Source organism: Glandiceps talaboti, chromosome 21 (genome assembly GCF_964340395.1).
Source record: "Glandiceps talaboti chromosome 21, keGlaTala1.1, whole genome shotgun sequence".
Classification (NCBI taxonomy): Eukaryota; Metazoa; Hemichordata; class Enteropneusta; family Spengelidae; genus Glandiceps; species Glandiceps talaboti.
The window spans coordinates 8,815,545-8,841,539 of NC_135569.1; the positions used below are offsets into that span (position 1 = coordinate 8,815,545).

A 25,995-nucleotide genomic window follows, 5' to 3' on the forward strand; every position below is an offset into this window, starting at 1 on the left:
GAGTGCCAGCTGATAGGTGTGGCATGACAATTAATCTTGATGGTTTGTCCTCAGTCAAGGCTACCTTGATTTTCTTTCAGGGTCAAGACATTTTTATAACAGGCTCTGAAACAACTTCTCAAAATATCTTATTTATCTGTGGAGGTTTGCTAAACGATTTGTTAATTTACAAATAATTGATACATAAAAGATCATTCACACATTCGCACTTTGAAAGAGAGCACACAATACATTTGTATTGACAAAATTTTAAAGGGAGCCTTTTCCATTCACAGGTGGTTGTTGTGGTGAATATCGTTAAGTTAAAGGGTCTTTTGAGAAAGTGTTGCGCTTTCATAGATTTTGCCGATAGAATTATATCAATGAAATGTTCCTTGAAGGAACGAGAACGCACACAAAATGTGGTTACATATGCTATTTCATATACCATATGTGCCGAGATACAATTGAAAGATAGGCGAAAGTGTAAACATATCACTTTCCTTGCTGCCAATGAGTTTATATCCACAAAGTTAAAGGGCATAGAATACTAACAACTATTTACGAGGACTCGGCCGCTGTCCTGTACTGTCGCTGTGGTAGTCAATATATTGATCGATAAAAAGTTAGAAATTTCACCGCAAATTCCCACCTCAGCGATGTTCTGAAAATATTACCACGTCATCAGAGGTTGGCGGAGGACTGAAGGCTGGAAGTGCCGTGAAGGCTACAGAAAACGTACAGACACTGTCGTTCGCGAGTGAGTGAGTGTATGCTGCTGGAGGCGTGGACACCTAGTACCTGCTTGAAACAAGTTGAGTGAGGATAGCATTGGGACAGTGACTGAAAATATTGGCGGGTTAAAAATTTATTACATATTTGACTGCCAAAACGTCAAATAAATCTCACAGTGTATCTAAATTTCACCCAACATGACGTCACGTGAGAGAAATGGTTTCGGCGTTCCAATGGATACATACGGATCGACGGATGATACAGCGTCGTTCATCAACAAAGATCAACTGATGGTACGTACACATTACATTGCAGTCGTGACTTGTTTTAATAATTTACGCAATGACAATTTGACGTCGATATTCACAAATATCCATGAATGTTATCCGAAACGATACTAATAATTACTCTATTTATTTAAATGGGACTAGTGTATTATGTAAAATAATGGAATTAGCAGCAACAAATGGGTTTCATCTGAAATAGTAAACGGGACATCCAAATGAGAAGGCGAAATGCATCAATATCTTTTGCTGTGGATAACACAAAACATGTACACCTGTTTTCAACAATCGGTTTCATGTATCAGCTTTTAAATATAAAGCTTCCGACTTAAGGATATTATCGACCAGACTGCCACAAAACTTGGCTCATTACCAGTCTTTAGACAATACAGCAAAGGTTGATAAATTTATCTAAAGACATGCCCGGACATTGTTTTTTGATTATCACATTTGTTTCAAGTTCCGTCATGCCTGTCGCTTTTCACCGAGTCTCAATAGCGAGTTAAGGTAGAATAATAGAGCGGATGAGAGAAACAAATTTTGATGAAGTGTCAGAAATTTCAGCTGCTTGTCTTCAGTTTATTGCGATGCTGTCTTCATCTGAGTTTACAATTGAGTATAAAAGATGGCTGGGTTAATAGGTCAATCATCAATTTTACATGACTTGAAGTAGAAGTGTGAAGACTATGTAAGGATGATAGCATGGCGGAATGACATGACAAGTCACATTAAGAATTAATAATGCCATACTAATTTAGATAATGGTGAGGTACAGTTGGGGAGTTTCATTCTCTTTTGGAATGTTTCAATACATACCTACATGTAGCTGAATTCATTGACCGGTTACGATGAGCCAAATCATTGAATATTCTGTTGATAGTTTTAATTATATTTGGAATCCTAATGGTTCATTGCTTGTCAATGGCAAGTGCAAAGTAGTGTGTGTAAAAGACCGTAGCTAGACATTTTTCTGGACAATTATCCAAAACTAACAAATTAAGTAGAAATTAAAATACGATTATCAATGGATACAGTTCTGAAATCGAACAGTTTGAATTTAATATTAAAGATCTGTATGACTGTGAAGCCTCCAGGATGATCAATAATTTGAGATATATGATAATGGGTAAATATTAGTAAATATTACATACTGTATAATTGATATGGTAATTTCCAAACAAACCAACCATGACACACAGCATACAAGTTGCTATAAAGAGTCAAATTGTATGAATTTCAATAACATAGTTATACAATATTCTTGGTGTGTATTATTTAGAACTTTGGGATTTTTGAAACTAGACCAATCTCTTCTCAAAATTGAGATAGCTAACTATGGCATACTTTATGTGAATTTTAAATAAATAGAGGGATCTGTAAATTGTACAGATAATTGTTTTAACATCAAAGTCTCAGACACAAGTAAATATTTGATTAGGTATCATCAGATGAACTCTAGGACCATTGAAGTGTCTAGTGTACTTTGCCTAGTAATGGAAATAAGTTTGAAGTAATTTTGATAGCAGAGAAATGAAATATATATATAAGATATTTATATATATATATATATATATATATATATATATATATATATATATATATATATATATATATATATATATATATATATATATATATATATATATATATATATATATATATATATATATATATATATATATATATATATATGGTATATATGTATATTATGATTGAATGTTCACATAATACGCTTGATTCATAGCTACAAATGAAAATTTCTACATATAGTGATATACTCAACTATTATTTTAACGCAAGTCTAAAATTTTCTCTAATGTCTTGTCAGCATTGCCAAAGTTATCTCACCTTGGACATACAACTACAACAACAGCCCATAGTAGTATATTCCTGGTGATTTTGACGATATGCCAGTAAGAATTTGGCTTTCTTTATCAAAAAGTTTGTTTGTGTGAGGAGAATTTTTCATTTGCAAATCTATATATCTTGAAGTATTATTTGATTGCTGTCATCTGGAATAACCAAAGGGTTATCATGCCATATAAGATATGTTACTATAAAATTCCATTTTGAGACTAATACATATTTTAATATCCAGGAAACAGCTGAATAATAAATGGTTGGAACTGATAGAGCTGCTTGTCAATTCATTTAAGCTCTAGCAGGAAATTATTTTTGAAACTTATGTCCTGGGTAGGAAAGGAGCACATTTTTTCTCATAAACTAATTTATAGATTTCAAATATTGGCATGTACTGGGTTTCTCCAAACTGTTCCTAGGTAGTGATGTATAAAGAAAATGGAGTCATTTTTTTTACATCGATAAAATTACAAAACACAAGAATTAAACTGGATGGTCTCAACAATCTCATTGTAGTAGGTTTCTGGCTAGCTTTTTGACTGCCTAAGCTCTGTTCACAATGCATAATCAGGTCACCAAAAATATGTTAGATTGACAGTTGTTGAAAAAAAGCAGAAATTTATTAAAAACTGAATTTTTATAATTTGATGATTACTATTCAAGGTTAGGTTTAATATTTATGTGAACTTTTGTATGTATTAATGGGCAACTAATAACTTTATGAAGGATAGAGTGAAATTATATAAAATTGAAAAAAGTAAAAGTGAACGCATTCACAATTTGTAGACACTGTTTTATATTGCGGAACAAGACAAGATAAGGCCAAATAAAAAAAATGGCGTGGTTCTGATTATGCTCAATTTTAGAATAGGTGGGGTAGGTAGATTTTTTATTTTATTATATATTTTTTCTATGTGTGAGTGTCTAGTTCAGATAGTTATGTTTTCTGTTGTTTTCCAAATGGTCTATGTTGTGTTATTTATTTCTTCTCATCACATGTACAGCCATTACAGATTGGAAGAATAGTTTTATATTGTCTTTTTAAGTTGATATCAGTTTCTGCATCCACTAATCCAGGCGAGACTTCACAATTTTTGTGATTGTATTATTTTTTTCTTGAATATAAGTCAAAGTGACTACCAACTAAAAAAAGTTAATTTCGAGCCCTAATATGTAAAAAAAAAGTTTAGGTTTGGCAGTGAAAAACTAGGTGAGGTTTGATATTCGGAACCAAACAAGTTTTTTCTTTAGGCCTAATGTGTAAATTTAGTCCAGATTGTCTGAAATCAGTGAAGTGTACAGTAGCTTTAAGAATACAACCAAGATATCAAAGATACGCGACAATACTGCTCCTCTAAGTACAACACATTGAGAGGAATTTCACAATGATACGTAATAACTTGTCCCATCTGATGTAACTAAACTATCTTGTCTGAATATCTACATGTAAATTGTGAATACAGCAGTGTTGTCACACATAGTATGGCCTGGAGACTTTGCTATCAAGGCATGACTAGATTTTTCTGGCAGATGGCTTTGTCATGCCAATTGGCCAAGTCTCTGGGCTAACACAGTCTTCCACTCAGACACTTTCATATGTTGTAACCATGACAGCAATTAAAGGTATAGCAAACAGAAAATTATTTGCCCATCATAACTTAGGATGTATTTTATCTTTATCCTCCATATATATATATGTTACTAGTCTAGTTCCTATACAGTATCGTTATCATTAACATCCACTCACAGTTAGCATCCAGAGTAATGTGTTACTTTCAGTCAGTGGTTTTGTTAATGTGTTGTAGTATGGAATCTACCAGAGTTCTTGAGGTATTTGACTGACTTTCCCCAATAAAATTGTGGTACATTTGTTTGGTAATCTTATTACAAACTTTGCCATATACCCCTTCCTGTGTTAATATGCTGCCGAAAATAAAAGACTAGATATCATTTAATCCACTTTTATACTTAGATATTATTCCCCAATATTTTTCTTCATTCAGCCATGAAAAATATGAGTGACCTAAGAGTCGCTAGACTTGAAGTGACAAAACCCTTAGCTCATGAGTATTTTCTGGAAAGAAGAAAAATATTGGTGAATAACATAATTATACCAGCACCAGTAATATCAAAGAAAAATTGGGGACACTAATGGCAATTTTGAATGTTTTGACTCATATTTTGAACACAGCAGAACAAGTGATGTAAACGCGTGTTGTTGTGGCATAGACTCGCATTGGTGTGGAGAACGACTAGAGTATATATTCCATATTTATGGCGTATGCATGGTATAAATACATGTATTTCTGTAGTTTGACACCAAACAAAAGTTGAATGACCGTAGGTAGATACTACCAGTATGTAAACAACTATATGTATACTATGTCTCACTCCACAGAATTTTATGAATGCAAGTCACTAATTGATGACATGATACTCATGGGAACCTAACACTAGTCTATGATGGATGACATGGGTTATGTAGAAAATACAATAGTAGTGTCTAACTTATAAATAAGGTTTATTCTGAAGAGGATTGTTGACTAAGACAGAACGAAAGCTCATTGTAAACTACTTGTGCTTGTAACTTTTGTTAATTCATTCGCTTGAATTTATATAGTTACAGTCACTATGGCTGCCTTTATTCCTTACATAAAACAATCTAACATGTCTGGTCAGTGAAAGTACGCTCAAATCTAACTCTGCTATTATAGCTTGGCAGTGGTTCTGTGGTTGGTATGGCTGCCTTTAGCTTTACTACAAATGTATGCATTAATACTGTTTTTCAACTGATCAAGTTGGACAATATGAGATAGTACATTGTAGTTATTTCTTCTAGTGGTAAATGTTTTGGGTGTATGGTAGTTTTATAGTCAGTAGGGCTGTCTTTATTATATCATAAAGCATTTTCAACTAGTACTTGACATATTTGGTGTTAGTAAGGGTCTTTACTATACTGTCAATATGGCTGCCTTTATTTTACATCCACACGTCCTCCAACTACAGACTTTGAGTCCTGACGTTTTATTTGTGGTACATTAAATCAACCTTTTGTCAACACGTGTATAATAGCACTATTGGTGCAAGCCATATCACAACACATGTATGCATTTAGCAGTACCTTAATATAGGCATCACATACCAGCAGAAACTTGTATTTTAGTGTAGACTGTGATCTGGCCCACATACTGTGTTAATTATGATCTAACATTCATTATGTACAGGGTCAAAGTCCGCACTATCGTGCTTGCTAATTTTATATCACACAGAGATGCTTACCAGTATATATGAGTTCCTCAAAAAATTATGCTTTCCTCTGGACAAATTTATCAAAAATCTTTTTAAAAAAATAATGAATTTGTCAAAAATCTTTTCTAATTTTATATCACACAGAGATGCTTACCAATATATATGAATTCCTCAAAAAATTATGCTTGCCTCTGGACAAACTTATCAAAAATCTTCAGAAAAAGTAACGACTTTGTCAAAAATATGAACAAATTATCAAAAAAGTATGCTGGCCAAACAAATTAATAAAAAATCTTTACAAAGTATGCGTTCTTTTGTGACAAATTTGTGTAAATCTTCCAAAAGTATGCTTTCAAACAATTTCATCAAAATTTTCAAAAAAGTAAGATGAATTTGTCAAAATCGTACAAAATTGTCAAAAAAGTATGCTTTCATCTGTGATAAATTCCAAACAATTTAATCAAAAGCTTCAAAAAAGTAACAAATTTGTCAAAAATCTTTAAAAGTTATCAAAAAAGTATGCTTCCTACACAAATTCATCAAAAATCTTCAAGAAAATGTATTCTTTCCACTGTGAGGATTTGTCAAAAAATTTCAAAAGATATACCTATGTGCCAGTAATGTCAGGAAAAGAGATACATATATTATTACTTTTATATGGACCAACGGCAACCATTACGTGTATGGATTTATAACGTCTATACTGTGTTCTTCTCGTCTCCTTGTTCCTCAGGAAATTTGACAGCTTAATAGTAATTATTTATTGTATAACAAGATAAGTGTGGGAGGTATTTTATTTATTAATCTGTCCACCCACTCTAATCCCACACCTTTGGAGGTTTCAGTTTAAAATGTCACCATTTAACATTTATACCAGATTTATGAAAATTTTATCACTTTTTTGAAACATAACATTTAATTTCTTAAAGGGGCACAAGCTGAGTTTTTTGGATGTAATTTTTGTTGGCATATTTAAAAGGTACTCACAGTATTAGGCAGGGTTTGAATCCCAGGTTTTCCTGGCACAATAGTGTTATCTTATGTGAAGCAATGTACCATGACCAAGGCTTCTTATTAACTTATAAGTTATACAACATTAGTATCAACATTAGTCTAGTTCCTATACAGTATTGTTACATTAACACTTCCACTCACAGTATAGTCAAAGTCGTTACTTTAGAAGTCCTGATATGCATGAGATGCAATTTGAAATTCATCCACAGCCACCCACACATCATGTCTTTGTTAGTCTATCACAAAATTCTAACCAATAACACAGTCCCTCATAAAAGTTAGTGTTTATTGGGGCAGTTATGTTATGTCCGAATATGGGACATAGCAGATGGGGTTCACTGATTGGATTAACAACTTTTTGTGCTGATTGAGGGACTTTGACCAGACGTGGTTTAGTTAGAATCCACATTGGCATCCAGACTATATCAACATTGACAATCAATTATTTGCAGGTAAAATGAAGGCATTAGTCGGTGTTATCAGATTTTCCATTTATGTTGTATGGATAGATTAAGGAAAAAATCTACCTTTGGGATTTATATACAGTATATTCTGTAGACATGGCTTTTAGATATGAAAACCTTCACCTATCCTTTGCATAATTTGGAAATAAGCTTGATGGAAATCTCAATGGATATAGTGCAAGTCAATTTTTTTCTCCTCAGGGGCTTTTTTAGGTATAGTTGCATTTTATATGAGAGTACATGTGTAAACCTATGTTGGTTTGACCAAAGACAGTCTATGGTTTTATCATCATTTTGATAAATAGTCATTTTCACGCACATGAAAATATAACTTTTTCATATCTTTTATTTCCAGAAGTGTGATTTTTACATGTAAACTTTAAAATAATCTGTTACATTAAACATAAAATTTATGTTATTTAGCTGGTTTGGGTGTTTTTAGTGACGGAAAAATAATGCGTTGTTGTGACTTTTATTTTGAGAGATTGTTAAACTTTAATCATTATAATAAAACTTAAAATCTGTGACATAATTTTACAAGCAGAAAGAGACGTAATTAGAGTTTCGATATGCAATGAACTGTTGTGAAAAGAGATGGAAATTGAAGAAAATGTTCAATTTCCGCTTCATGTATATTATTACAGTGTGTATGATTAATTTTGATGAGAACCCTGGTGAAAATACTTGATTTTATGTGCTTTAATTCTAAGAGCATTGCAAGTGCCTGGAAACATAAAATTTATGATGTTTTCATAAAAAACTGTCAGCTCACCCACCTATATGTTTTCATTACCGCTATAAAGACACTAACTGCAATGCAGTGTGTCCTCTAATGATAGCCAAATTTTGTTGTTGTGAGTCAAAATGATAAAAACTGGGTTTTCTTGTGAGTCACCACATATAGTAAGAGATAAGGAACACTAAATTTTGGTGCATCACTAGAAATTGTGTGTGGCACATCAAATTGGCTTAGAGGGCACACTGCGCAGTAACTATAATTATGTGAGTGTTGTTGTTATAGTTTTGTGTTTCTTTCCATCATTTTGACAGTCCTTATTGTCGAAATATGATCACTTAAATTAAACAGTTGACAGATATAAAAATGAATCTCTTGAATCAAGTTAACACATACAATGATTTACAATAAGAAAAAGACCTAAGAATTTTCTTGAAATGTTGTTGACTTTAATATGCATATTATCAAAAACAATTGTCTATAATGAGCCAAATAAACTGAATTTATAGTGCCTTGTCTGGTTGAACTGGTAATATAGTACATTATCTGGTTTAATTGCAATATTTTAACGTAACTGATACAACAAGTCGAAATGGTCATATCAGAATAGTTATTAAATTGTAATTTTGTTCCAATTTTCTATCGTCATGGGAATATAAGTAGTGTGATTGGCAGCTGAAATACAAAATTTAATATGTTTATTATAATAGCAACAATGATCATTTTATTGAGATTCTCAACAATGATCCAATGTTGGAATTTTTATTGCTTATTTTTTAAGTAAGTTCATCTCACAATGAATGAACCATAAAGAACAGTCTAAAAACCCTTGGTGTAACCATTGTGGGGTTTCCCATTTTTACCTCAGTTTAATCACAGTGGGGTTCCTTCATTTCAAAGGGGATTAAGGTGCAAAATTTTACCCGAAAAATATACTCAGCATATTAAAAGGGATGTGTTATATGAATCATATCCCTAAGCTCAGGTCAATAGTTCATGATGATGTCTTAATACGAAATATCATTTCTGATATGGTATGGATGTTAAACGTCGTGATATTTATGGTAAACATCATCAAAGAACGTCTTTCTGATTGAAGAAGACAAAGCGATTCCAAATATAAACAAACAAACATACAAACAAAATGGTAGTCGATCTTCGACATTGATGTTATCACATATGGCCACAAAACTTAGATATCTTTCAAAATGGGGCAATTTTAATGAAAATATGCATACCTAAATGATACATTTACGATTGTACAGGCATGAGATACATATTCATTTCGCAATAAAATGCAATGTGTACATGCCAATTTAAAAGTGATAGTGTCATATCTTATTTTGTAAAATGAATGTTGATTTTAGTACCTATAGTAACAGGCTACAGCTACTGGGAATACTGCCTGATAATTAATAGCATAGTACCAGTGAAATAGCTAATGCATGTCAGTGTTCCACTTGGTTGAGATCGACCAGGCCAGAGGTCGTCTGGTATTACCACAGACAATAGCAATGCATTGTTAGCTAACAATGAACAAAGGGTACCTGCCAACATGTGATCTATTTGCTTTGACAAAGTAGATGCAAAACACAACATTTCATTTTATAACTAGTCGAGCACTCAAGTCACACTCATAAATTTTAACTGCAGTGCAGTCTCAGTTCACATATTACCCAGGTAGTTGAGCCTTTGGTTTTCTACCGTGGACACAAACTAAAACTATTGTCGCAACAAGTTGATCAATACAACAGTGATAAGTTATTGAATGGACAGTGGTTTAATTATTATATAGTCTCAGTTAGGGCTAGGAGGCATCATCAAGTGTGGGAGGCGTCTCTGAAAAAAAAAGTTTATTTAGCGTTCCATAAACTTGCAGTACTGTTTTGGGATTTTGAATGTTACTGTGTTGATCACAGTGTGATTAGAATGACACAAAAGAGGAACCGCTATTACTCACTTGTGTAGTCTACCACACTGAACAACAATACACAATAGATTTAGTTTGCATCTATCTGGATAATATAAACCAAAGGCTGGATTACCAGTGTCATAAAATTCGAGGCAGTTCTATTTTTTGCCCATACTAACTTAGATAAAAATTCAAAATCCGTTGTACCTGTTAGTGTCCCAGTATATGGTATATTTTATGTAGTATTGTCTGTGAATGTTAAAAAGAAAGCTATTATCCATTTTCAGTTAGCATGTATATGCCTCAAAGGTTAACTTCATGCAGCTAACAAAATTGTTTGACATGATAAAGCCTTAATGCTTCACACAACACAATTTTGACAGAGCTATCGAACAAGATGGTCCCAAACAAACAAATAATCCCATGTAATCATTATTGCGCTCCACTGATAAAATGCTATTCATATGAGGACGTAGGATTGAATTATGGGCCTTTAAACAGTGCTATTCAGTTCAAAGCTATATAATAACCTTTTAATGGTTACAGATAACTTATATGATATCATAAAAAACATATGGTGACTAAAGTTGCCATGGTAACATGTATTTTAATAATGTATGAGGTAATAGTTGAACCTGCTATCAGAAGTTCAGGCAGTATTTATGTGGTTGTCATGTATTCATGATTTGATTATTAGTAATAATTGTACCATAAAAAGCATTGAAATATAAAAGAGGATAATGGAATCAATTTAAACCAAGTTAGGGGGTCTTGTTCACTTTTAAATTAATACCACAATGGATGACATTTTATAGAAAATAAAAACGCAGAAACAAGGAACTCTTACGTTTTCCTTTAGATACAGGCTAATAACCCAAGAAAGAAAGTCCCATGATGCAACATGAAGGAATAACATTGAGTTTTGGTGGAATATCAATAACTTTTCAATGAAGACAGTTTAACAAGATTTAAATTTCAAATGGCCTTGCCTTGAGTATCAATTAGAAGTGTCGAAAGGGTATGCATCAGCAATTGCCTGATGTAGATTAATAAGTCTGATTAATGTCAAGGTGAAACAAGAATGAAACTTAGAATGGCCTAGCAAGCCTCCAGTATCAAATAAAAGTGCCAATCATTTTCAAAAGTGCCTAGTACAAATGGTTCAACAAGAATAACATTTTGAATGGCCTTGCAGCCTCAAGTATAGATTAAAAGTGTCAGTGATTTTGAAAAAGGGTCAGTTTAATCATAAACACTACACGTGTAGGGTCTATAATTTAATACTACGCATCAGTAATTATTTTGTGCAGATTGTTAACCAAGAATACCGTATCATATGGCCTTGTAGCCTGGAGTAAAGCAGTGGAGTAAAGCAGTTAGAAGTGTCAATGATTTGGAAAAAAGGCAATGCATCAATAATTGTTTTATGCAGATTGTTAAACAAGAATGAAATTTAGTATGGCCTAGCCTACAGTATCAATTTGAAGTGTTGATAATTTCAAAAAGGGTACTATGCATCAATAATTGTCTGATATATAGTTTGTTCAAAAAGAAGAAATCTTTGACTGGGGCTACCAGCCTAAAGTATCAGTATTGATTGCAAGTATCAGGAACTTCAATGAGGGAATGCATCATTAGTGCGTTTCCTACTTTTGAATGTTAACAAAAATATAAATGTGGATGGCCTAGTCAGGAAAGTGTTTGGTAATTAATTTTGAGTGTGACAGGTCCATAGTATGGATATATCAATCTAAGTAATTTGAACTATATTACTAGACATGAAGGGCCATTTCCTCTATGTGTAAATATTTCACCACTAACAATTTGTGTGCTAAGTTGAATGCTGTTAGCTGATATATCTATAATTTAGTCCTGGTAAATTTAGAGATTAGACACTTCACTGGGTTGTAGTGGAATGGTGTTTAACTGATATATCTATTCTATACAATTTTAACAGACCAGGCAAATTTAGACACTTAAGTGGTTTGTAACATTATATTAGCATTGCTGTCAGCTGATATATTTACAATATTTAATAGTTCAGGTAAATCTAGGGATTAGACACTTCACTGGTTAATAGTTGATATACTGTAAACCTGGAGATTTTCACTAAAGACTTATTCACACTAACTTCACCGGAAAACAAAAACACAAAAATAAGTAGTGACTGAAATGCCTTCTTGTACATGAACACAATGTACCAGTCTGGTAAGCAGTAAAAATAAGTAGTGACTAAAATGCCTTCTTGTACATGAACACAATGTACCAGTCTGGTAATTAGTAAAAATTATTTTTTGAGAACCAGTTGAAAACTAAAATGCCAAATTTTCTAGTAGTGAAAATATCTAGGTTTACAGTCTCTATCGTTTAGTTCTATTCAGGCAAATTCATAGATTAGACACCTCAGCAGTTTGTAGCTGCAATGCTTTTAGGTGATATATCTATACCGTATAGATCAGGCATATTTAGAGATTAGACACTTCACTGGTTTGTAGATGGAATGCTGTTAGCTGATACATCTATACAATTTAGACCAGGCAAATTTAGATAGACTTCAGTGGATGCTGTTAGCAAATACATGTATATCGCGATCGTATCACTTCGACCTGGCAAATTTTGATATCAAGCACTTCAATGGTGTGTGAAATGAAAAGTAATATCATTGTTTATTTCACCAACACTGTGTGTGGTATCACACTATACTCTGTAATTTCTAAAATGAATTTCCTTTGTGTTATGTTTGGGATAAATACTAACAGAAAATACCACCTGTTGCATGTTGCTATGGTAACCATAGTATTAACCACTAAGTATCATTTGCTCGGCACACACTATACATTTCATAAATATTTCACATATTTTTGACAGAAATAGCAAAAATCATTCATTGTGTAAATTTGTATTGTATTAAAATATTTGTAGTTTATGAATATTCATGATACATGTAGCAATATAAGTATAATTCATGAATATTCATTATGTTGTATCAATACCCTTGACATTATGAATATTCATTAGAATGTATCATTGATGCAGCTTTACATGAATATTCATTAGAATGTATAGATACAAACCTCTCATGAATATTCATTAGAGTGTATCAATACAAACATGTCATGAATATTCATTAGAATGTACCAATATAAACTTCTCATGAATATTCTTTAGAATGTATCAATATGAACTCCTCATGAATATTCATGATAATATGAATAACACCCTGACATGAATATTATAAATCACATTTAAAAAAGTACTATATACATTGTGCATTTATGAAATTTGTATAGGTAAGTCGGATTAGAATCTTGTTATATTAAAGAAGTACTGTACTGTATGTTTAACCAGACCATTTAGCAATTGTGTGGAGGAAAGATAAACTAAACAAAAAAATAAACATAACTTTCTCAAGCAGATTCAGGGCAGTCGAGTGAACTGTTTATTCCTTAATAAAATGCATCCATAATGAAACATTGTGAAATCTGTACAAGTTTTACCATCCTCCCAACCTGTTACCAGGGTTACCAAACCATAGCAAAGGATCCTTTGAATGTAGCAACAATTGAAACGTGTTCTGTTGACACCACTTGCACGCACTCTGTATTATTATGGTTTGTAATCCATTAAGCTGTCAACAATATGGTTTTCTGTAATAATATTATTTTGTCAGATGACTATATCATGTTCATTCATGCATGTATTTTTCTGCTCTTCATGTCTTCACAGACGTGGTATTAAATTTAGATTCATGACATCATGTAGCTTAGAATCCAGTTATGTGGAGATTTTTGGCTCTCACTTTTCCCCTACCGCCAAGCATTTCACTAGCAGTCTTTCATTCAATGGCCAGCAAGAAGGTGCAAATTCTGATTGGGTTTTACATTTTTCCTTCCCTAAACTTTTTTTTTTAGTATTTGAGAACAAAAATAATAAAATCGCGAAAATTGTGAAGAAATAATGGATGAGGAAACCATCATCCACCAAAAAAGTCAATATAAAACTGTTCTTCCAATCTATAATGGCTGTACATCTGATGAGAAGAAACCAATAACACAAAGACCATATGGAAAACAATTGAAAACATATACCTGAACTCAAATATGAAAAAAATAAAGATGATGTAAATGGACATTATGAATATTAATGAACCCATCTCAGTAAACAGAATTGGCCAATCAAATACGACATTTCGATTTTTATGATGGATGTAGGCTCATCTTAGTGTATTCTTGCAAACCAGAGCTGTTATTTCTTCCGTGACACTGAGCATCTTGGTAGGTGCCATAAAAGAGACTGTGGTTTATGATGATCTTAGTGGTGTTGAACATTGCTGTGGGGAATCGTAATCTAATTTAGGTGAGAATACATGGTTATTACAGCGATTGCCAGTGGTAGGGAAAAAGGTTAGAGCCAAAATTCCCGCAGAACTAGACTCTAGGCTACTATGTGCATCATGTGGTTTACCTGGCATACTGTATTTCCTGGAAAATCCACTGACTCATAGTATTATACATGTAGACAGGTGCTTAGTTTGCAAACCAACCATGCTCACAATATGAGTTTTGCTTATTATTCTCAAATCTGGCACGGCTGCATCCCTATTGTCCTGAATATTTTCTTTGAAATTAAGCTCTGTTGTGATTCTCCGTATTTTTCATATGTGATTGGTCACCTGCAATAGTCTGGCTGAGGCTTTAGTTAAGCTCTGTTGTGATTTTCCATGCTTTTCATATGTGATAGTCTGGCTGAGACTTCCAACAGTACCTTGGCAAAATACTTCAGGTGAGGTATCTAGACTTGTGAAGGTAATCCAAGATAAAGGAAGTACCGGTATACAATTAATGAACAACTATTTATGAATTGTTTTTGCAAGTGATTGGAGAATCCTGCAGCTGGTTACAAATTGACCCATGGTGGATCTACGTTAAACTATATGGGTACCAGTAGACATGGGTATTTTGATCTCTGTGTCTCGTTTGTAAAGATTTATACATATGCTGACAGTACATTCTTTGTTGTGATCACAGCTGTTGTACTGGATTTGGAAAGTCAAAATCTGATTCAGTTAATCTTCCTGGCCATTATTTGATTTGTTAGTCAGTTTATGATGGTCCAGGATGTTGTGGTTCTGATAATCATTTCTTGTTTATGTCACGTCCAGTTTAAGCTGACTAATCTAAAGGGGTATACCTGTGTGTAACTCAGATGGTTTTGTTAGTGATAGAAGTTTGAAACAGTGTTACAGTATCATTATTTGAGTTTTAAGCTACATTGTATATGTAGTGCACAATTTTGCAATGACGTGACAATTACGTCTGTCTTGAAACACAGTGAATTGCTCCATACATGTATATTGCTGCATGACTCAGCTAACTTATGTCAGTTTTAAGTGATAGAAATTTGCAACATTGTGTGATTATTTTAGCTACTTTGTTGGAGCCATATACCTGAGCCATGTACACTTACAATGTAGTGCGCTTAAGTGATGGAATTTTGCAACTATGTGACAATAATTACCACTGACTTGAAACATGTAGTGAAGTGCTCCATGTGTTGCATGTGTTAACTCAATCAGCTTTAAGTGATAGAAATTTGCAATATTGTGTAATAACCTTAAAGGTTCATGCTACTTTGTTGCAGCCATATACCCCTAAGTGCTTTATGTGACAGAATTTGCAACTATGTGACAATTATTTCTGGTTTCTGCTACTTTGATTTGTTACAACCATAAACACATTGATAGTGCACAGTGCTGTAAAAATGATGGTATTCTTAAGGCCTAGTTACATGAGTCAAAGCAATGAGCAATGTACTACACAATTCACAGTTGAAATTCAGAGATTCTAAAATGACTAAATTTTGATAACATTTTGGCCTATATTTCTAAAATTTGCCAGGTGACCCCAGATTTTTTTTCTTGATTTTAACTAAATATGGGTTGGAGTTTTTTTTTTTACACAAAAAAAAGTTTTTTACTGACATGTTTTTAAGAAAACTCTTGGAGGACTTACATGTACATGCAGTCGAGTGTAACTCAACTTTATAGTAATGATGTACATTTATGAGTATTGTAAAATTGGTATCCAGTACATTGATCATAATTATCATACAGTTATAAACTGTATATATTGAGTTTGATATATCAATCATACGTGTATGGAAATGGTATCTACCAGATATGAATTTTTAAGCATGATAATATATGACCTGGTGGCTATAAACCCTGCTGACTCTCACGTTCAGTTTCACAACAGCCCATCCAGAATAGACACACTAAAACTCTCATCATACCAAGTTGTAATATGGAAATCTACAAAAATTCATCCATAAAGGTTTGGAATGCATTATCAGACTCTATTGTTATAAGGAAATCACCAGAACAGTTTATATCTGCGTTGTCATCACTCTGTGATCCACGTGACTATAACCAACAAAGTGTGCACATGCATGTGACCACCCACCCCGGAGGACTTTTTCTCAATTGTGAGACAGTCTCCGGTATCTAAACAGATACTGATACAGATCTCATATTTTGTAATTGTGAAGTCATCTAAAAATAGAAAATTAAAGATCAATGACAGTCATATATTTCATGCAGTTAATGTTTTATGCAAATCCTACATAATGTCAATTTTAATGTCCTTGTATTAGGTTCTAACTCCAGATACAGCTGACGTAAACTGTCTTGTATATAATCATTCATCAACTATTATCATTCATAATTAATATACATAATAATCAAATTTATGACAGCTGATGATTTTGATATGAAAACATTGCAATATATACATCTAGATTTTATTCCACAATATTTTTCATCGTTCAGCCAAGAAAATATGAGTGACATAAGGGGTCTTGTTACTACAAGTCAGATGAGTAAACTCCCTAGATCATGAATATTTTCCTGATATATTAAAGAAAATAAATGATATTCTACGCAACGGTGAAAATGATGATTCTTAAAGTTTTAACTTATTTCGAGCACAGCAGATCTCGAGCCACTGATGTTGACGTTGTCTTAAAATACATGTTGGATGACAATGGTATAAATTTCATATATTTTGTTCAAATGAGTACAACTTGGCTTGCATATGTTATAATTAATAAATTATATTATTCCCCAAAATTGTTCTTTGTTCAGTCATGTAAATAAAAGTAACCTAAGGGGCTTTGTCACTATGAGTCGCTAGATGAGTAGTGACAAACTCTTCGATCATGAGTATTTTTCGGCTGAATGAAGACTAATATTGGGGAATAATACCTGGAGCACAATTCATGAAAAATTGAGAGAAATAATTGGCAATTTGGAACATTTTGACTCATATTTTGAACAGAACCAGTGATGGAGATGCGAGTTGTCATGACATAGAAAGACCAGGGTATATTATCCATATTTTCTGTTCAAAGACAATAACTTGATGTGTGCTTGGTATAATAATCTTTGTCATAAATCAAATAAATTAAGGTTTTACAGAATGGTTTATGATATGGAAAAATTGATTATGTATGTAATGTGTGCGTTTCCAAGGTCTAAACATCCCTGTCTAAATTATGAAGTGAATATCATATTTATGACGACCTTCATTTTTTTACAATCCATCATTTACGTTGCCAGATTGTTAGTATGCAGTAGGAGTTAACTGTACTAGTTTATGGCATGGTTTTACCAGGTCGTAACCTTGGTAACACTATATGTTACATTGCAGTCTATAACAAAATATAACCAGATCTAATGATAGCAGTGACTTTGTCAAAGTATTTGTATATAGCCTACATACAATATGGTCCAATAAATTAAATAAAGTTGGTTTTGGTGTCCGTACCAAAAAAATCAGCACCCCGATATGTTCACGATTTGTCTTGTAGATACAATCTATCCCAAATTGATAACTTTTGTTATTTTAACAATTTTTAGTGAATATACAATTGGTTATCGGATCAAAAATTGTACTCCTACTAGTCTGTAAGATATAGACATTCGTGCCACGCTATCAGCCAGCATTCAATGGTTCAGTGGTTAAGAAGCCCTGATAGGGGTGAACAACACGATGTATCTTTACAGTCTATACTCTTACCTGCAGTTACAAAGCTATGTAGGTAGAGGTTTAAGTCATCATTCCTTTTTCAAAGAACAAACACAGTTCGTACCTAGGACAAAAAGTAAGCCAAATATTGCAGTGAGACTAAATATTTGAAATATTTTGTTGCGAGATAACCTGTCCCTGTGCACGTCTTTTTGTGTAAATGTGTCTATATATCCAAATATTATGTGACAATATTTTCCACCATCAAATATACTAAAAGCTGCTCTCAACAGTTTCTGCTTGACCGCACAGCCAGATGTAGTTGTTACCATGGTAACTGTTTGAGGTGGAGGACTTGGGAATGTCAGATGTTGCAATTGAATAGCCACATGGGTATAGATTCCAGTGGGACGTTTATGTTGTGAAGGTGCATTGGTAGTGTCAAGATAGAGATGGAATGTATGATACCCAGGAGTGTAGTGTTGTACTTTCATGGCTGTCATAATGGTTGTTATGTTACAGGCAACAATATGTGTTGTATATATTATGTATGTAGGCCATGAGAATTTATATTATGGTTGGTTAATTAGCAAGTCTGGTGTATCAATTTGGAGATTAATTATTTAATGAGATATGATTGAAATTTATAATGAATTAAAATTGTAGATGAAATATTTAATTCTTAGTGGGATGATGCAATTCTTTTATATAAACATATATCATAATATATCATATCATATATCATATATACAGTGTGTGTGTGTGTGTATGTGTGTGTGTGTGTGTGTGTGTGTGTGTGTGTGTGTGTGTGTGTACATGTAGTATATACAGCAGTTTTCAAAATACTGTTCAGTGACTCTGTTTGATAGAAACACACAAATCAATAAGAAACTGAATATTCTACAGTTTAATATCAAGATTGCAATTTATTGGTACATTTACGATTTAGAAATAAACTATTTAAACCAACGTCCACTGCAAGTACAAATGTGCTAGATGCAGACACGCGGTACCAATGTTTTGACATCTGCATTTGATGTCTGCATGGTGGCACATCAGTTCATTTCACTTTAGACAAAATGTTGCAAGAAACCATATTCATTCAATCGTGCTATCTTAAATGGTACAATGTAGCATGTTAAGTTTTTTTTATTAGTTTCTGCATAGTTGTATCAAACAGAACTCTTGAATGGTATATTGAAATCTGCTGTATATTATGAATGATTTGAAAGTGTGAATTCTAAAGCCGATGGTCAGAATTGCATCACTTTCAAAACTGAAATCTTATGATTACTAAATTCTGAAAACTATCGTGAAGTTTGCTTTCAAACTGAAATCTTATTGTAAAGTTTACCTTCAAACTGAAATCTTATGTGATTACTAAATTGTGTAAACTATTATGAAGTTTACTTTCAAACTGAAATCTTATATGATTACAAAATTCTGTAAACTATCTTCAAGTTTACTTTCAAGAAATCTTACAAGACTAAATTCTGGTGAATAATGTTGGGATTTCACCAAATGTCAAAAATTAAATATTTCATGACTAAGTTCTTAAGAAAATGATATTTGCAAATTGAGATCATGCAGTTTAGTTGCACACCTACAGTCAGAAGAAAATTGTAATTTCAAACTGAAATGATTATTGTACAATGTATATCATAACATCTTGAAGAATATTATAATTTCAAAATCTTGCATGACTAAATTCTGAATAAAATAGTTGAAATATCATCACTTTCAAACTGAAATATTACACAAATGAATTAAAAGTTGTATTTTTGATAACTACAATCCTGTGGGAAATGTTCAAAAGTTGCTGAAAATCAAGAGTTTTCTTCCTTGTCATCTAGGCAGGAAGGGCATTGGTACGTGGGTGATTGTGTATCACTCCACTTGACATTTAAAAAGTAGGCCGATCCGAATAGAATTCATAGTTGGCGAAAGGAAATACTTATCTCACAAAAGTCACAGTATCAGTAACAAGCTATCACTTGAAATCAAAGTGTTTGAATTCTGTATATCGACTAATTGTTTCCGGATCACGTTGATTGAGTAACGTGTTATGAAAATATACAGTATATCTTTAGTGCTAAGTTGATAAGTTGAAGGAATTGTTGTAAATCAAGGATATACTGATGATGGAGGATACGTAAAATGATAGTGCGACAAAAACAGCTATCATACAATTTTTTATCGTAATATTTACATAAACTGAGGTAGACACATCAGCTAAAACTGTTATTGTTGCATGGGCATGAGTAGGGGATAGCAATATCTTGGTTATGTATATATATGTATATATATATATATATACCCTACTGTGTGTGTGAATAGTGTAAACACTAAATGATATTTAATGTATGGACACTTGAGGAAAGTTTGCTATCAGTGACACCACCCTACTGTGAGTGTGTGAATAGTATAAACACTAAATGGTGTTTAATGTATGGCCACTTGAGGAAAGCTTGCTATCAGAGACACCACTCTACTGTGAGTGTTGTAAAACATTGTTTTGTATTATATCACTGTGTCCAGTGATATGTAACATGTCAACATGTTGGAATGATACTAAATTTTACTTTATGTTTGTAAATTAGTTTGGTGATTAGCTTGATTTCCATTGTTGTAGAAGTGACTTGCTGTTGATGTTAGTTCTTAATATGCTAGTACACTGTGTACAGCATATGACATGTACACTATTTAGCAGTTATTTATGTGAGCATGTCTACCACCAGTATAACAGATTTCAAACCTGCACTACCAGTAAGTTTATCAATGGATAATAAAATGACATTGTTAGTATATATTAATAAAATATGATCACTGTCATTATGAGGTCTAATTAAAAGGATATAGTATATTGAAAGCTCATCAGTGCAAATGTTCAGTCTATGTTCATGAATTTAACTTTGTATTGCATCAAAGTTTCCAAGTAGCTCACCAAAACTTTTTAGAAATTTTTGTTACTCGCGGTATTTATTCACTTTTCATGGTAAGTTAATTTGGCATTAGTAATTTCCATCAATAGAAATTATGTATTATTTAATTTGTTAAGTCTATTTCATTAAGCAAATTAGCATGTAATGTTTGTAATGCTAAATTGAATTAAAGAGTTTTAATTGTTGTAATTAGTTATAATTGAAATGTAATCATTCAAATGAAGGCAATCTCAGGGACTTGGTCATTTGGCTTAACAATTCTGTTTGTCCAAAGACAGAACTTATCAAGCCAAATAACCAAATAGAGATTGCTGGGCTAGAGTGGTTTCAAACCAATAACCATGTGTCCAATAATGTACAACTTGTGATCTAAAGTGAGCATGCTCAGACACAAAGGATTGTGGGAATTATCAGGGGTAATCGGATAGGAGAGCCCTCCTACATTAGGAGCTGGTAACTGGCAGACTGGGATTTTTGTGGTTTTGATACAAACAATAAAACAGTTTGTTGTGATTAATTCATATTAATAATATGGTAATATGTTATAAGCTAACTGTAACTAATACTTCCTAATTGATAAAAAGATATAAAGGTGCCAGATTTTTCTGAAAATGTTTGATAAGAAAATAATTAACATAATGGCGAATCAGTTACAAATCATAAGAAATGTTATGTGACATGCACTTAGTATTTTTGTTATGAGCAGTAAGTAGGTAAGTAAGGTAATGGACTTTAAAGGTTTTAAGTTTTTGGAAGTATGTGGAAAATTGCATTTCATGTACTTAAAATTGTAATGTATGGCATAACTTGTCATCTAATATTGAAAATGCCATCAGGTTTTCTGTTTAAACAATCACCAAAATATTGGTCTGTTGGTGAGAATTTCACTACAAAGTACTGCAAGAAAATAACTGGAGTTGACCAAAAAACTCAGAAAAAATATCAAAAAATATCTAGAAAATGTTGAAACTATAAGTGACTTAATGTGAACTCTGTTTATTTAACATAGAAAGTTATTGATCTGCCAATAATATCTTTTTTATTTTACGAGATATGTCAATTTACAATGTGTATTTCCTGTCCTGCAGGTACCAGTAGATATACCAGTCTTTTATATATATACATGTCACTTGTGGACATAAATTTACAAAGCTTGTCATTGCCAGATGTTGGGAGTCATCAAACAAATGTACTGTATGTATTTGATGTTTTAAACAGTCTGGTGTAAAGTGAACAATAGACTTGTTGCCGGTTCCAAGATGCAATGCATGTCTCTCCATATAATGCCATGTATTGTGTACATATTGAGGGGTTTGCTCGCGCTTCTCAGGAGGATGGTTGTCACCTGACCATAACAGAGGAGAGGGGGAAGGGACTGGAGGGGAGAGGAAAGAAGAGAAGAGCAGTCTGCTTCAAAGGAATAGACCAGAACAGAGCTTACCTACAACTAGTTGGGGTTCATGTCAGAATGCAAAGGTGACATTTAGAAAACTATAGCAGACATGTCTGTCCTGAATAAGTGCTAAATTGCATATTTAATGACTAATAGATACAAAGGTACAGTCGTGATGTGAGGAAATTAAAGTTGTCATGGTCAAATGATTCATGAGATTAAAATTAGTAATTGCTATGTTGTATAATATGACAGAACCCCATGATGTGTGAATGCAAGTGTGGCATTCTCGGGGTATTGCATGAGTGCTTGTACAGTGTTGTCTGCGGTTGAACTTTTGCAAGCATAGTGAGTGAAAGTGAAAATATGAAGTTATAAATTTATGAATGGAGAAAAGTTCAGTCTTACCATTTTTACAGTTGACCTTAATTTGAAGCGCAAATTTTTATTAGAAATAAGATAACATCAGCAAGTTTAAGCGGCACAAGCAGAGTTTAAAACCATTTTACTCTTGAAAGTGAAAATACTTACAGAAAACCTTTATTAAACTATCCAGGTATAATATTAAGGTATTTTTCCATATATGAGTGTCTATTTCAGGTAGTTATGTTTTCTGTTGTTTTCCATATAGTCTTTGTGTTATTAGTTTCTTCTCATTAGATGTACAGCCATTACAGATTGGAAGAACAATGTTTATTAAAGTCGTGAAGTCTCGACAGAAATAGTGGATGCAGAAACTGACATCAACTTAAAAAGACAATTAAATAATTGTCTTTTTTAAGTTGATGTCAGTTTCTGCATCCACTATTTATGCATCCACTATATTAAATGATACTTAGTATATAATTGTCTTTTTAAGTTGATGTCAGTTTCCACACCACTGTTTCTGGTGAGACTTCACAATTTTTCACTATTTTAGTATTCTTTTCTCGAATATGTAAAAAAATGTTTAGGGTTGGCGTGAAAAGGTAGGCAGGGTCTGGTAACTGGAAGTACACAATTTTTTTTTATTAGGCCTAATGTTGATAAATACCTTCTATGACATTACAATTGTTTCAATGCCTAGTAATATGGATTCCTCAAGATTTTTTGTACGAATAAAAAAATAATGTTATCAGATCATTTATGTCTTATATCTTAATACCAGGTCTGAGTTCAGTCAATTGCAAGTAATAGATATGTATGCTTCAATAAGTAGAAATTAGAATACTATGAGTGACTTTTAGATACGCAGCATAAATCTCACCCAAAAACATATAAACTCAGCTTGTGCCCCTGTTATTGGAAATAATACTCAAAATTATCCAAATTTGCTAATACTGTATTAAATTCACGAATACTGATGAAATAATGGATATATCAAATTGCTGAATTCGTGTAATGAAAATACATCCTATATCTTGCGTCTAATATAAAGATGATTAGGTATTCTAAGGGTAGCGTAGACAGTAATCTACATGAATTTGTGTGGTGTATATGTGATAGGCCGAGAATCAAGGGAGGAATCTCATGGGAAAGCTAAGACATGACGGGAATATCAAATCATATATTCACATTCCGTAGACAGAACGGGAAAGCAAGGGAATATTGATAGTGATAATTCCATACAAAATACTAATGTTGCTGTCTGTGGAAGATTCAAACTATCAAGTGAGAATGAATGAATATTCTGGCATCTTGGTTTTTTAGCTTGAAGTGACCATTATGGATATTAAGCGATGCTTTTTCATTTGTTTTGAATTTTGAATTAATAAAACTACTGTACTATGTTTTCTACTTGAAAAACAACATGGAAAAACATAGATGAAACAAATTAATCTACGGTAATAATTGATAGTATATGTTTGTAACTCAATAATTGCAACAACATCAGATTAAAAAGATATCCTGTATGTACAATAACAAACGTAAGGTGTAAAAAAACCGGTTGTCTTGCAGAGCAATATACAAAATTGGCCAAGAATAAAAGAATAATCGTACGTAATGCTTACTTCTCTACTGATAAGGTAACTTTAATGTGATGAAATGGGATTAAAACCCAGGAACTTTAATTTGTAACAAGTGCTCACAGCAGTCTTACACAGTGATGAATCATTTAGTCTATAAGTATACATATTTCGTTAAAAAAAATTCCCAAATCTACTCAGAATCAACTTGATATTAAATGGCAGTTTAAAACTGATGGATGAAAGAGTTCCCTGACAGATGATTTTGTTTGTAATACAATTATACAACTGGCATTTCGTTTGTCTCTCTGGAGAATGCATAATGTCAAAGTTACCATGAGACGTCCTTTATTTATTGATGCAGAAACGACTTATTTTTAAAAATGTAGAATGTAGCATGCAACTGTGATATCTTACCAATGGAGGTCAGGAATACTTTCTTTATGTAAAAAGATGATGTTCAAATAACCAAAGTGTTGATTTATCCATTATTTGAACAAAAGTGAGTCTGCGGAAGTAAGTCACAGTGACGTGGCGGTAAAAAAGTATTTGTTTTTACAAAATAAACATCTATAGCTGTATTCATGATGTATTGAAAGCGCAGTTAAAGTGTACAAAATACACTTTCCATTCATGTTTAGTGTACCACTTGAAACAAGTCATCCAGGTACCACCATCAGATTAACCTTCACATCTATCAAATACTACTATGGAAAACATGCTATCATTCATTATCTATCAAATACTACTGTAGAAAACATGATATTCAAATATCTATCAAATGCTGCTATGGAAAATATGCTATCATTCAAATCTATTAAATCCTACTATGGAAAACATGCTATCAGTTAAAATTAAACATGAGCGCATGAACACGTTGAACGTATGTAACGATGCCAAAATTCTTGCATTATGGAAGACACATGTGATTATTTAAGGGTCAACCCAAGTCCATAATTAAGGGTAAATTTCTCCATCATGGAGGACGCAGATGTTATTTTTTAAGGGTCCCAAGTCCATAATTATGGGTAAAAGACGTAATATATTGCATCATGTAAAGCCCTGATAAAGAAAATATTTATTTGAAAATTGGAAAACGTGTGAAGACAATTTTAATTTTCTGCTAACTGCTAATTACATCCATGTACTGTCACTATTATAATGAAATACATATAATGTGGTCAACTTGATTAAATTCTGTCAACTGTCTTGCATATATCAGTTGAACATATGAATTGATATATAATCATTGCATACAGCTGCTAATTAGAGTTTGAGACAGCGTTAACATTAACAGGTCATAGACAGTCTTGATTTACAGTTTCTAATTAGTACTTGACACAAACTTTGTCAGTTTATAGGCATTTTTAATATGCAGATGCTGTAGATATAATAAGAGTCTAAGGGCAGCCCATACATTACTGTAGCAATGACAATTAAAATTCAGAAACTATGAA

General features: G+C 32.7%; 1 protein-coding gene across 2 annotated transcripts in view; it reads left to right on the forward strand.

The window, feature by feature from the left end:
• The first annotated feature begins 553 nt into the window (after positions 1-553).
• LOC144451548 (anoctamin-7-like) overlaps positions 554-25,995 on the forward strand; it is a 70,869-nt gene continuing 45,427 nt past the window's right edge. For both annotated transcript variants that reach the window (XM_078142425.1, XM_078142424.1), the window contains exon 1: positions 554-1,007. In XM_078142425.1, coding sequence (XP_077998551.1) covers positions 912-1,007 — 96 coding nt within the window. In that variant the 5' untranslated portion in view covers positions 554-911. The remainder of the gene's footprint in view (positions 1,008-25,995) is intronic.